The sequence below is a fragment of the Chaetodon auriga genome, chromosome 21 (genome assembly GCF_051107435.1).
Source record: "Chaetodon auriga isolate fChaAug3 chromosome 21, fChaAug3.hap1, whole genome shotgun sequence".
NCBI lineage: Eukaryota > Metazoa > Chordata > Actinopteri > Chaetodontiformes > Chaetodontidae > Chaetodon > Chaetodon auriga.
This window is the reverse complement of record NC_135094.1, coordinates 16,524,698-16,539,194: the sequence shown is the minus strand read 5'-3', so window position 1 is coordinate 16,539,194 and position 14,497 is coordinate 16,524,698. Positions and strand designations below refer to the sequence as shown.

General features: G+C 40.8%; 2 protein-coding genes across 3 annotated transcripts in view; one reads left to right on the top strand and one right to left on the bottom strand.

The window, feature by feature from the left end:
• Positions 1-1,677, bottom strand: part of vav3a (vav 3 guanine nucleotide exchange factor a) — an 81,147-nt gene extending 79,470 nt beyond the window's left edge. The window contains exon 1 of one of the 2 annotated variants that reach the window (XM_076760969.1): positions 1,108-1,677. In XM_076760969.1, the coding sequence (XP_076617084.1) occupies positions 1,108-1,314 (207 nt within the window). In that variant the 5' untranslated portion in view covers positions 1,315-1,677. The remainder of the gene's footprint in view (positions 1-1,107) is intronic. The other variant, XM_076760970.1, reaches the window with a different exon arrangement.
• A 5,235-nt stretch (positions 1,678-6,912) lies between these two features.
• Positions 6,913-13,491, top strand: LOC143340032 (crystallin J1B-like). Its single transcript, XM_076761620.1, has 10 exons — positions 6,913-6,960; positions 7,351-7,417; positions 8,149-8,328; positions 9,038-9,136; positions 9,687-9,779; positions 9,866-10,022; positions 10,136-10,251; positions 11,164-11,241; positions 11,651-11,790; positions 13,102-13,491. Exons 2-10 carry the CDS (start codon positions 7,351-7,353, stop codon positions 13,201-13,203), a joined length of 1,032 nt encoding a protein of 343 aa, XP_076617735.1. The 5' UTR covers positions 6,913-6,960; the 3' UTR covers positions 13,204-13,491.
• The last annotated feature ends 1,006 nt before the right edge of the window (positions 13,492-14,497 follow it).

Here is a 14,497-nt window from a genome sequence, read left to right as displayed (position 1 = left end):
CCGACAAACAGGAGCCATGTGGCCACAGCTCTCTCTCTATCTATCATCTGTCTATCTATTGGGATTAATAGCAGTAGGGGCAATAAAGTTGTTTGTTGTTTGTGCTACAGGAGTAGTTATATTAGTTACTTATTTAGTTTTATTGCTGCACAGAAAAACTAAAAAGCAAACAAGCAAATCAAAACAACCAGTCAGGTTATTTTGATTGCCTTTGTTACTTTGTATTGACATGCAAGCCAAACAAATAGCTTATTTGCTTGTTTTCTCATTACAAAAGTATTGCATCAAACAGATTATCTATTAATGTTGGTAATTCAATCAGATAAATCCCCCTCTCTGATTAGAATCACCCACAACAAAGCCTCATCACCACTTAACCTTATCCCCAGTGCGTCTGCATCACCTGCAGAGGGCAGATTGAGGAGCCTTGTGCACATAACGGTTCAGTGTTGATCAGCATTGTCTCTAACAGTCACTGTAAGTAACTCGTGCTGCAAAGTGAAGTAAAAAAATAATCAAGGAAAGTCACGTTTCTGTCATTTTCGTTTATAGGATGACGTTCGCATACCGCTAAGTGAGCCCCTATAGATGGCAACCGAAATCCGTTCAATTCTTTGGCAATTTAGGGTTTCCTTGCTCACTATCAACTATAATCACGGCACAAATCAACAATGAATGGTTTCATGCAGTGTTACGGATCGTGCCTTTTCTTCGGAATATATTTCACATACAAGCATGAATTGTTGTGAGCACAATTTTAACTCGTAAAATTTATCTGCTTCTTATTTCGACCGTTTTCCGCTACCAAAATATACGTGGGGGCGGTAGCGATCGTTGTCAAACAAGGTTTTAAAAAGTTGACATTTTCTTATAACAAAGTCCAAAGTTGTAGATTATACTATGCCGAAATTGAAATATAGCTATTTTCGGTTAAAATAAGATGAAGGCATGTTCTATCGGGTATGCGGTTTTGGCCGAGATGCAAGGAAACTAAAAACTACCATATTTTTTACGAAGTCTGGCTGCGCTCTCTCCTACGGGGCCAAGTTGTAGTTTTGGCGACGGAGCGAGGAGCAGACGTTGTAGATGGCCAGAGTCGGTTCTTACCTGTGACATTTGCGGTCGGAGGTTGATTTCCTTCAGGTTGATGGACTGGGGTCTCAGGTTGTTGAGCAGATGGCAGAGGAGGACACCATCCCGGAGGGTTTGGGCCAAGTCAAATACCTGTGCAGACTCCCATGTAACCCGGTGGTTCGCTGGAAGCACCTTGCAGTTAATTAACCACAGCGCGCATTGCCTCCAATACTCCATCATTATTCTCACTTCAGCCGGACGAGCTTTACGAGAATGTGTTGTTTTCTTTTATTTTTGGCGAGTGAAACTACTGACCGCTCGGTAGTGCGTGTTAAATCGTATCCATGCTATGTCTGCCAAGAGTAAAAGCCGATGAAAACGGAGGTGGACCGCAGCAGAGAGCTGGTGAAGATGCAGGGAGCCGCTCCAAAGCTGACAGTCCGGTGTACTGAGGCTGTGGATGGAGCGCACCCTGCACTCTTCCTCTCTTTCGCTCTCTCGCTGTCACTCACACACATGCACGCACACACACTCACTCACTCTCTCTCTCTCCATCTCTCTCAACGTCTCTCATCCCTCCCCCTCACCCAGCTCTTCACCTCTTCCGCTTGCCACCCATAGGCTCGTTGTGTACTGTATGAAATTCCAGTAAAAGACAGAACAAGAAAAAACACACTGCATGCTTATTAAAGAACACAACACAAACTGCAGTGAAGGAAAACGCATTTACTAAATTCTATTAGTTAACTTGCTCTTTTAATCAGCCAATATTATGCATCAAATTCCTCTCTGTATGCAAATATCCAGCTCCGGGGGGGGGGGCAGGGGGGCTTGTCAATTAATCATCAAACAAAATAAATAAATTCATCTTTCAGAGGTTCAGACCCACTTTTCTTCATCAAACCACTGTTGGGTTATGCTTTCCAGAAAATATGGCATGAACAGTATTAGCTGTGGCCATGCATGCATAAACTATGGTTTATGACTCATAACCCTCTTGTACCTTCAGTTGACATTAGTCAAATGAGTGAAGTTTATAGATAAGTCTAGTTTCATAACAGTCTTTGTATTGCATGAAGTAAAAGGGCATGAACTGAATACTTTTACACATATCTTCTGGGATTTCTAATCAGTACTTTTCCCAACAAAGAATTGGATTTTTTTGTGTGTTTTTAGATCTTAATAAATGGTTGCACGCTCTTGTTCAGGGATGCATCTAAAGGACATGTGTGTTATTTTCATGTGGTTTTTCAAATGTTTGACAGAGTAGAATTTAACAGCGCAGTGACTGATGTGTTATGCTTAAACACATAAGCTGTAATTGTGTTAGACAAACAACGTCTTCGGGAAACAATGAGAGTCCTGTCTTCTGATTCGCCTGTTTATTTAGTTGTCATTGGGGTTTGCGGTTCAAACTCGGTGAAATGGAAATCTGAGAGCATCACGATTTCTCATTTTGAAAAGGGTGTTGGAAAACGGATGTCAGAAAGGTCATGGGACTGGTTTCGGAGGGAAAGCAGCTTCTAATTTGCCGACTGGATTCTCTGTAAACTTACACGTTTGCATTTCTGTTTGCATGTGTCAACACTCACCTATCCACAACTGTGTGTTTCCATCCTGTAGTTAGTGCTATCACTTATTACAATGACAGAACAGTTGGTTCTCTTTCTATCCAGTTTTAAATAATTATCCCTCCCTTTGTTTCCTCTGTTTTGGAGCAAGTAAACACAACCACTTCTCTTTTTATTTCTTCCATGCAATTCAGAAAACTGACATCTAGAACAAAAGGGGCTATTGAGGAGGCAATGACTCACCGTGCATTTCACTGTAAGAAGACAGTTATTATATAATAATATTACAGATGTGTTTGATTTTATGGTTTGGGAACAAAATCTTTGTGTTAATGATAGTATTTGTCTACAAAATTACTGCAGGAATGCATCAAGAAAGAGACAAATATGTGTCAAAACATGCTGTTTGTAAAAAAAAGGGCGAAACATTAACATTTCTAGCACATTCATCCTGCAAATGCATAACTTATCACCTCACTAAGAGCAAGACTGGCATGAGTGAGCAATATATGGTTTCACTGAAGTTGGGTTTATCTTTTATTGCTTCTGTGTGAACAAAATGAGGAAGCTCTCCTCGGTTTCTGCTGCTTGCTGACTGCTCTGACTTCCAAGCATCAAATTAAATGTTTCAAATTGCTCAGTAATGGGAATGGAAATGATGTAGGGTATTACAGCATGTGCAAGCTGCCTTTGCTTCTTTAGTAGGTGACAGTATTTTATGTAGTTGTATACCGTAGTTTGTGGCCAAACATTGTCAAGTTGCTCTTGAGCAAGGCAGTTAAGCCATAACTGATCAAGCTTCCAAGTAAAAGTAGAGTTTTTATGGATGCCTGTTGAGTTATTCGGACAACAGAAAGCAATAGGCAACATGAATGGGATTAAATAAACATCTGAATCAGGGTGTGAAAAAGGTGATGTAAGCACGAGAGCAACATAACATCACAGAAAGACATTGTAAAAGTAAAGCATTAAAAAAATATATTACACAACAAAGACAGGAATGTGAAAGCGAATGCAACTCTCTATACAGCACAAGTTGTGCAGAAACGCGCTGTAATGGCATTAACAGCACTGTATGAGGTCGCTCTTACAGTATGTGCAGACACGATGGAAGATAAGAGGAGAGGAACCGCACACCTACAGAATTAATTTCCTTCAGCAGGGAGAAATAAGATTCACAGAGACATTAAGAGCTGCAGAGGTAGGAACCTCACAGAAAAATGCTCCTGTGCAAAGAATGCACTGTATGTCGATGAATTATGCCGAGTACATTTACATACAATGACAGAACGCAGGCCTGTGCAAACAACGCCGGTAAGATTAGTCTCCAGCGTTTGCAGCTGCACACACTTAGAATTCCTCACTCTGCGTCCCCACTCCTCTTCATTTTCGTGCATGTGATTTGGATGAATGTCAAAAAGAGTAGAAAGTCCTTTGTTTATCTATATTGTATTCAAATTGAGACCGATCAAGAGTGGAGGGAGTTTGTGCGGCTGGGCTGTGAGCATCCAGCTTTGTCTCGCACTGGCTGCACGCTGGATGCCATGGCTGACATAGCACAGATGACAGAAGAGGTGAGTAGCGGCCGGATGCTGGTGTACTTCTCAGCACCCTTCTCCTGTTTCACCTTCTTCTCCCAGACTAAAAGGACAGCCATGTGGCCAGACAGTTAACAGCATTCCTCTGATTAATGCTGCGCAGGGACTGAGAGGAAACACACAAACATAAAAGTGTAGCTTGCATCAAAACATGGTATTACTGCCTTTTTGAATTTTCCGTCTCACACACAGATTGATGTGTTTTTTGATTCGTTTCACCTGGAATATGACCAGAATTGGAAGGTAATGATGAACCGTGTGTCTCCAAGAAACAGCAGGAATATGTCTGAGCACATATGGCAGATGTGATCTCACTGCCAGGGCTTTGTTTTCACAGCCACAGCTCATATTTAAAGCGCTTCAACAATCAAGTATGAGATAAAATGTTCATTGAGTCACAGGCGACAGGCAAAAACAAGAACATGGCACATGGGGGCATCGGATGTTGGCACATGGGGGCATCAGATGTAATAGAAGATTTCAAAAAATAAGAGATTTTACATAAAAGCAAGTATATTAAACTAGATTATAAGGAGAACAAATACCTGCAAAGCTAGTGACATTCCCATCAGGCTCAGCTGTACTTTGTGTTTAGTGCTAATTAGCAAATGTTAGTAGGCCAGCAAGCTAAATGGTAAACATTATACCTGCTTAACATCACCATGGTAGCATTGCTGTGCTCTCACTTCTCTGGTTACAGTCATAATTTCGACAATTTTTACAAGTTGAAGCTTGAAAAAGAAAATGGAAATACTCAAAAAAAAGATTAAAAAAAAAACACACAAAGGGGCACGTAAAAGCGTTACAGCGCAGGCCAAATGAACCACAGCACAGTTTCCAGACCAACATACATGCCTTCCTTGTTGCATATCATTACTTGGCAAGTTTCGGCATCAGATAACAGAGTGGCATCCCCTCCACTCCCCACTGTCCTGCCAGATGATCGCAGCCCTAAAGCTCAGCGGCCCCCCAAGCATGAGGGCACTGCCGCATTGTCCACGCTCCATCAATATCTCCTTGCAGTTCTGCCCGGCTGTAATTTATAGAGCTTCACCCTGCTCATTGTGTCACTTGATCTGGTGGCAGTGGCTGATCTTGTGCTGCTCTTTTATCCCCTCTGTGAAGGGCATGTAATCTCCCTGCCACAGAAAGCAAATGCTCTCCATTTCCAGCAGATTTGCCCTATCTCTCAGCTGTATCTTGCAACTGTGTCGATAAACAGTTTAATGTAATATTTCAGTAAGTGCGTCTTGAGCAGGGTTTTTGTACACCTAAGTTTAAACATATAGTGTCACAAATACCTTCAGTTTTCTTGCAGAATGACATCCACAACCATAGTACAAAAGTGACACTGCGGCTTTTATTCATTGTTTTCTAAATGGCATTGATTATTTGACCCTACCCTTAGCACTCTATTTTGCCGGTTTAGGAGGCCAGAAGAGAAATCAATGGCCTGGGATACCCATGAGAGGCCAGGGATAAGTGGAGCCTGGCCAGGCCTTGCAGGGTTTCATCAAAGAACAGTGGAAGGGATCAGCTGGGGGACTGTCAGGATGGAGGCAATGGAGTGGAAGATATCCAGAGAGAGAGCATGATAAATTAAAATGACAAAGAGACTCTTTGAAAGCTATTTCAACATATTCTTACTTACCCTCTGGTGTTGCAGCAGAGTTTAAGTGCAAATTAGCTGATAAATGAAGTGTTTAACCTTTGAGGAATTTAAAGGGAATGTTAATGGTTTTATTAAAAACTGTTTTGAGTTAAGGCACAGATGTTGGGGGTCAGATGTTGAAACCGTCCACATGGCCGGAGACACAAGCTCCTAAGGTGAGGGGGGTGACCCCGTGTGTTATGTCTGAAGGGCCTCAAAATCCAGCGGAGCAGAACTGTTGTCTGCAGCCTCAAACAGCATCTTCAAAGCAATCTGATCGTACAGTCAGTAGAATAGCAAAATGAGTTCGATCGAAAGACTTATTTCTTAGTTAAAACTTATTTCTGCTTCCTCTTAAAGTATCTTTTTTCTTTTACTAACTTTTACTTATTATTTTTGGTGCAGACACTTGACGATTATTAGATGGGTTACCATGAAATTGTACATATACAGTCAAGATCCTCAGAGGATGAATCCTAATGAATTAACTGATCTTCTGACCTTTAATAAAGCTCCTCCAGCAGGTCAGAGTGTTCTTTAACTGAGTGAAAAAACTTGACATCTACAGGATGGATGGGCATAAAATTTGGTCCTGACATTCATGGTTCCCAGTCGCATGGCTGCACACACTTGTTGAATCTATAACTAAAGATTTTGATTCAGCAACGTATTGTATTTTGGTAAAGATTATACCAAGTCCACAAATTTGCCAGTACTGTAATTAACCATAGCTGTGCTTTTGAATAAATACTGCAACTTCACAAAGCTACAGTTTTGACAACCCCAACACTGAGCCTGACAACAACACAGCTTGAAAATACCCCAAGCCCACTTCTATGTACTATTGATACTTCTGTGATGAGGCTGAAATCTATAAACCTCACATAACAACATTTGTCCACCTCCCTGACCTCCTCCCAATACAATGCAGTTTTCTGGCAGCCCAAATTTTCTTGGGTTGCCATTGGTGCATGCTTATCACTGGGCTGACCGTCCCCTCCCCTTGACAGAAAACTGACAACGATGAGACGTTTCACAACACTTCATGTGAAGACGAGCCTCTGAGGTAAGGAGAAAGAATTCCGTATTTGTTATTGACATCAAATAGAATTTAGCATTTCATTATGACGCACCATAGTGTTTCAAGGACTTCTGTGGTATTAAATTGCAAGATAAACATATTGATATTCTAACCATATTACGAAATAACTCTTAGATTCGAGACTTGAATGCATGAATGTTGCATAATGCTAATGCATGCTAAGATTCAGTGTGTAAAAGTATTTTAGTTACTGCCAACATTGGACCATTGTCATCAACGACAGTAAGCAATATTTCTATGTCATTGATTCAAATTACAGCCATTCAGTCAGGCAGCAGTCTTTTAAAGGTTATGTTTTAATGACAACACCCTCACATTATTTCTCATTTATACTGTACTTGTGTCTGAGAGCAGATGGCCTTGACTTTGGCAGACAGAGCCATTGGGGCCATAATTGGGGCAGCGGTGGCAGATGCAGCTGGTAAGATAAACTGTGTGATAATGCTGATGGGATAATTACAGTAACAGGGTTTTCCATATCACGAAACCAAGTCTGCTTCCTCCTGTTCCCATATCCCAATGATTCATAGGCCTATTGCATGTTTTGATGCTGTCATAGAGCTTTGAATGTTTCATATCATAAACATGTTTATTTCTCATACTGCAAATGTGACATAGTTTTAACACAGATAGGAATTTCCACTGTCCAACCACTGTTTATGATTGAATATATCTAAAAGCTTGTTTGTGTAAGTGGTGCACAGAAGCATTATCAGTGGCATTATCCATAGGCAACATCTGGACATGCTGATAAAGCACAGGGGCGGATCCTTAACTTGTGTAAGTCAAGTTGACTTCACACATAATGTTATGAAAGTTTCTGCAACAGCTCCACCAATAGCCAGAATTCTCTTTATGTTTACTCCTTAACACACCAAATAACGATTGCGTTTTTAGTTACTGTTTGGCGACTGCTTAACATGTAATTCTTGTTTAGATTTAGGATTATCTTGCTTCAATATAACACACATCTATTTCCCTTTTTATGCTAACTATCATGGATAGACTGTATGTACAGTTGGTCATGTCACAAAAACAAAACTATTGACTGTTCCACTATTTTTCTCCTCTGTGTGTGTGTGTGTGTGTGTGTGTGTGTGTGTGTGTGTGTGTGTGTATGTGTGTGTGTGGGTATGTTCCCCGCCCATACAGCCCAGCCCATGCACTGGATCTACAATCCAGACAGGCTCAAAGAAATTCTCTCTGATCTAGAGCCCTGTCCTGAGTTTCGGGCTCAGTCAGCGAATCCTTTCTACCGCAGGACAACAGGCGAGCAGACTTGCTATGGAGACCAGGCATACGTCCTGCTGGAGTCACTGAGCCAGTGCGGAGGTACCGAAATTCACCCAAACACAACAACTGTGTGACACATGTCAACATGACGTTCTCAGTGCCTGCCATCATTTTACATTAGCATTGCTTAATCACCAATATATCATTATCAACGTTGCCCTGATGAAGACTGTGATTTTATTATAAAATCATTTCCCATAAATCCTGTTTGTGTGTTGCAAGAGGGATGATTCCTCAGAGATCTTTGTCTGTACTGACTCAAGTAAACATTCTGTGAGATTGTAGATTCTGTATCTTATATATGAAGCAAAGGCAGGAAGTGATTAGCTTAATTTAGGATGAGGAATGGAAGCCGGGGGAAAGAGCTCGCCAAACCAAAGTTTAAAAGGACAAGCTGTGGTTTCACTGGAGGTTACGTGCCAGCCTGTTTCTCAATACACCTCAGATTAAACACAATCTTTATGTGTTCAAGACTGATTTTTAATGGTGCTGGTAGACAGACTTTGTTACTTTTCAACAGAGCCAGGTCAGCTGTTTCCAGCCTTATGCTAGGCTAAAATAAGCTAAGCTAACATTTAATCATGTAACTTTTGGCAAAAAAATAACAATGAGGGTGTTTCCCAAAGTGTTGAATTCTTTGTACAGTATGAGATGATGTTATGTTTTTGTATGTAACAGTGAGCAAACTGTAAAACAAAACCCATGCATTGCTCCTCATCGAGGTAACATAAATGTCATGTGTTGGCAGATGTTAATGTGGAAGACTTGACCAAGCGCATCTACAAGTTCTTTGGCCCAGGAACCGTGTACGACCTGCCTCTAAATGATCCTTACAGGAAGAAAGGAGGTACTGTACCTGCTTTATGCAACTATATTAATCATCAACTTCACAGGCCTAAAAGGATGTGAGAGCCTCTGTTACTGTCTGATATGTTTTTCCTCCCTGCTGATGGGGAATTCCCTCTCCCTGAAAATATTCCACACAGTCAGACTTCCCTGTTCTTGGTTGCTGTCCAGAGCTTTGGATATATGCTGCTTTTTTACTGCTATCATATAAATACAGTGCTGCTGTATATCATCCTAACAGCACAGGGCACCATTGGGTACAGTAAACTGCAGGCGGCTCTCTGTCTTAGAATAATAGAAGAAAAGCTGTGTCATCATCACAGGCAGTGATAGCCATGACTGAACTGACAAAGAAAAGAGCTCCACCTACAGAAACTTAAACTGCATCAACAGAAAGTACAAGGAAATGTTTCTCGTCCTCTCTTGCTTGTTTTGTCCCTTAGCCATCTAATTCTATCCTCATAGGTATTCCAACTTGTTAATGAGGAGGATACTGTCCAATAACAGGGCTTTCAATAGTTTTTTTTGTTTTTTTTGGGTTTCATTTTTAGGGCCCAAAGCCATCCTCCCCATCGATGGCCCATGGAGAAACGGTAGCTTGAAAGCTTTCTTTAGAAACGTGGATGCTGGCAAAAAAGAAACTGGTGAGGATCACAGATCATAGTTGCATGAATACCTCCCCAGGCCTTTTAGCTTGTTGTAATCTCTGTGTATATGTGTTTTATTCGAGGCTGTGATGTGGACTGTCAGATGGACGGTGTCACCAAGCTGGCTCCGGTGGTGGCCATGTTTGCGGGCCGACCTGAGATGCTGGAGAAAGTGGAGCAAGCCGTACGTGTGACCCAGAACAACGACATGTGTGTGGCTGTGACACTGGCGGCAGCGAGGTAAGAGACGGTCCTATAGGAGAACAGAAACTTTTGGTCAAGTGCGGTCATAAAATGATTTCGAAGGGAGAGAACAGAGGTTTAACCTTTGTTTCTTTGTACGACTTTGGAAGGTTTTTGGAGCATTTCATTCTGAATGGTCCAGATCCCAATGCTCTGGATGCCGTCCTGGCTCAGCTCAATGACCCAAAGAGACAGAACCCTCAGGAGCTGGACCGGGCTGTCATCGGTAAGGCTACACGTGTCTTTAAAGCTCCTTGCATTTTGACATTCAAAGGAATGATTTGATCATAATAACAATAATTGTAACATAATGATTGTTAAATATGAAGCTACAGCTAGGAGTTTGTTAGCTTAGCTTAGCATAAAGACAGGAAGCAGGGAGAAAACAGATAGCCTGGCTAACTGCAAAGCTAAAAAATCAACATGACAGCTGTTGTAAACCCTAAAGTTGCAGGTTTTTTGTGGATTGAACAAGCAAGATATAAAGTGTTAATTAGTATAGTTTTGGAGGACAGAGCCAAGCTGGCTGCTTCATGCTAAGTGAAGCTAATCAGCTTCTGGCTCTGGTTTCTCTTTAATCTTTTAATCTTTAATCTTTACAAGGCAGCAAAGTTTGGAACTGAAAAACTTTGAGCGCAATGATAAGTCCAAAAAATAAAGTTAAAAATGAAAAAGGCAATAAAAGTTTGATTAAGCTAATTAACTCCTGGCTGTGGCTCCATGTAGCTCCTTCCAAGAGGGTGTACACGAGTGAGTCCCCAAATGTCAAACTATCTAAGTGTAATTTCTGTGAGTAATAATAAGATGAGAGTTTGCAGACTAAAGCAGGGACCATTTTATTTGGCTCTTTATTCTTCTTCCATCCTTCCTTAAAACAAGGAGAGGGAGAGATATGCAGAACAGAACACAGATCTTATGGGAAATGTTGTCAAAACTATAAGAAACACAAAATGCTCCATGCAGTAACATGATGTTTAATGAAATTATGACATTTGTCTTTCAAAATCTAATGTTAAAACCAAGATGAATAAGATACATAATGTGTGTTATGACCACAGGCAGCCACAGACAAAAACAGGCTCCAGTGTTTAGACACCAAACAATGCATTTTATCTCTCTTCCTGTATCTCTGCCGAAGCACATATCCACCAGGTGAAGGACAACCTAGCCAAGACATCCCAACAGCTCATACCCGCTGTGTTCACAAACACATGAGGTAAGCCAGTAGGCAGCAGCAGGATCCAGGTCTGTTGATTTGGCATGGCCTGCGCACCTTCGCTGACTGTATATCCGTTAGTGGCTCCTCCAGCCTTTGATCTCCTGACTCGAGGTCTCCCTCCTCCTTCCTTCTCATTTTCCCCTTCCCGCTGAGTGTCTGGGGTTTTACAGGGCTAAAAGGTTGAGATGCGTAATGTGCAGTGTGAAAAGTTCTGCTCGCCAGATCTGTTCAAGTGCCTCTTTAATTAAAAAATGTGTGATATTGCAAAAGTAAAATAAGTTAAACTAATTTGGTGGCAATATAAGAACACTTCAAAAGACTGGAACCTCTATAACTGATTTCTGATCTGTTACTGTGTTGTTAACCATGTCTCAATCTGCTACTAAATCTGTTTTTTTGTGTCAAGCTTTGCCTGGTGCATTCCAGGGAGCGCTTCAAGGCGTCCTGAAGCTGAACCAGTTGGATGAAGCAGTCAGGGACACCATGCGCTGCGGGGGATGCACCGCCAGCCGAGCCTCCTTCATTGGAGCCTGTTTTGGGGCACAGGTACAGTAGGAATATGGCTCCCAAGCATATAAAACAATCATTAGTCATGGTGCTACTTTAAAATTTTAATGGTGGAAATTAGCTGGAGAAGGAAATGCAGTCAGAGATGCATTTTTAATTAAGGGGTAAACAATTTTGTGTTAACGAGGGACTTAGTAAATAAGGAGTATAATTTATTTCTGATTATGGGCTTAATAATTACATGGCACAATCATAATATTGAGGAACAAGGCAGGAGTAATGGTAAAACAGTCTTGATATTGAAAAAAAAAATATTTATGTCAACATTTATTTTAGAATCAAGCTATACTGACAAAACATGACTTTGGGAAATTGCGATGTAAAACACTGTAAGTATTTCCTTGATACCCTGTATATATAAAATATTCATACAGCAACTTGCAGGCTGGAATCTAAAGCAGAGTCTTGTTTTGTTATTAAATATCTATGCTAAAACATATTTGCAAATCATGTGTACCAGCACAATAATTATGAGTATACTGTAATTAGCCTAGTGATGCAATTATTCGACAATGATGAGTAAATAACAAGTCAAAAGCAGACAAAGAAAGTAGTTATGATTCATATATTTGTGACACCACTTTGTACAATCAGCCAGTCCTTTCAGCCAGAAATCAACCCAGAGATAGATTGACCAAATCTATGTGCAGATATGAATAACAGTAACCTGAACCTGCATAATCAATATTTTAACCATGAATAAAATGATAGAGGTATGATGAACTCACAGAGAGTTACCACCTGCCTCTGCACTTCCTCTCTACTCTCCAAAGCTTTTTCATGTCTTTCAGCATGTTATTTAGGTTTTCCTGCTCACAACTTTACTGTTTTGGTTCACTCTCACTGCTCTCATCAGCGTCGTTTCCAGTCAGAGCAGGCGTCTGTTTTCCGCGTTAAAGCTAGTGGAGTTTTAAGCTGCTTAAGAGCCAGATATTTTTCTCGAGTCAGTGGAGACTGAGCCATATATAAGTCTATATTTTTCAGCCTGCTCTTGCTGAGGCTCAGCTCAATCAAGTCAACTCAGCTAGCTTCACTTTTAGCACACAGCACAGGTTCACAGCTGCTGAACTAAAGGAAAAATATGAACCAATGCTCACTTCCAGTTTTCATGAAATCCTGCGGTATTTACTGTATCAGACAGATAGCAGCCCATGAACATGTATAATTTTGCATAATGTTATTGTCTGTAATTCTCTGTAACTTTTTCGATGAGTTTGATGGTGAGCTCAGATATTCTGAAAGCTTTGTGCTTCCTGTGATGTTTCAGCAATCATCTTGGTGTGTTTTCAGAGTGGTCTCCAAGGAATCCCCGAGTCCTGGAGGAAGCGGACGCTCAGATTCCCTCTGCTGTTGGAGCTAGCCGAAAACGTGGTCCAAAAAAGTCAGCAGTAATAATTCTGCTTTGATTTTGCCCTAAATACAATCATAATGATTGCCTTTCAAAGCTATTTTGGAAGACTTCCTCAAATCTTGCAGATGTACTTTGACACGACAATCCATGACAGTTGCCTTCTAAAGTCTCGGACTGAATGAAACTCGAATCCATTTGCTCTGCCAAAGCTGCATCAGGCAAGAACGTGGAAGCCTGTGTAAGATATTTATGTTGTGTTGAGGACATGAATTTATCCTCAGCAGCAGCATTTAAAGCACCCTTCTGAAATAAAGAGCTTTCATGTAACCAACATGTCTGTATTGTTCCATTTTTGTTTTTTATTTTTTGCCTGCAAAGTGGACAGTTGGGATTTCCTCGTTTCAGATAACATGCATTGCCTTGATGAGAAAGTCATTTTGCTGAAGTTAAGTTTCTCTTGCTCTTCTGTTATTGTGAAGAGAAAGAGCAGATAGACACAGATTTACTACTGGAACAACCCAAGACTGCAACCTATTCCTCCCTCAAAGGAGCTGTTCTGTCTTCCTAAAAGTGCTGACTTCCATATTCATGTGTTTAAAGCACCCGCCCCAACAATTCTGAAAGTTAGCCAAGCATTGAGCAAAGCCAAGGCCTTAATATCTTTGACATAGTGTGGTTGTAAAAAAAATGCAGTGTGTAGGCTACTGTTGCAGTCCATTAGCTGTTTTACAGCTTATGCATGTTGAAAAATGATAAATAGTTGGAGTTTGTTCAAATCTGGAACATGTCAACATTAGCATCATAAATCAATACCTTAATGTAAACTGGTCTCGTATGTAGTCTTTGCAGTGTTTTAACAAAATACTGTATGTGTATTTTCTGGTGTGAAGTCTAAACACAGCATAAGAACAAATGTGTGGATGAACAAACTTTCCAGCCATCGTTTAGCTGAGTAAAAAGGTTGTAGCTGACGGTGCGTTGGTAGCCTGCAGAGGGGAAGTCATTTGATTTCCCTCTCTGCCTGACTTCCTCCCACACAGCAGGTAGCAGGCTCTGTCTGGCATAATTACATCCAGACCTGAAGTGTGTTTTTGTTTTTCCAAAATCTGCTAAAGTCCGCTTCCTCAAGACATTTTCTAAGAAAGAGGAGGGGGTTGCAAGAAATTTTGTTGACGCTCATCTTGTCAGTATTACTCATCTTCTGCATAATAAAGCACAGGCCTAATGAAATTAAACCTTGTGGTGTTCCTGTGTAAGGGAAGAAAGAGTAAAATAATTTCCTTTAAGTTTCTAGATTGTAAATTTCTGTTAGAACTGACAACTAAACATACACCT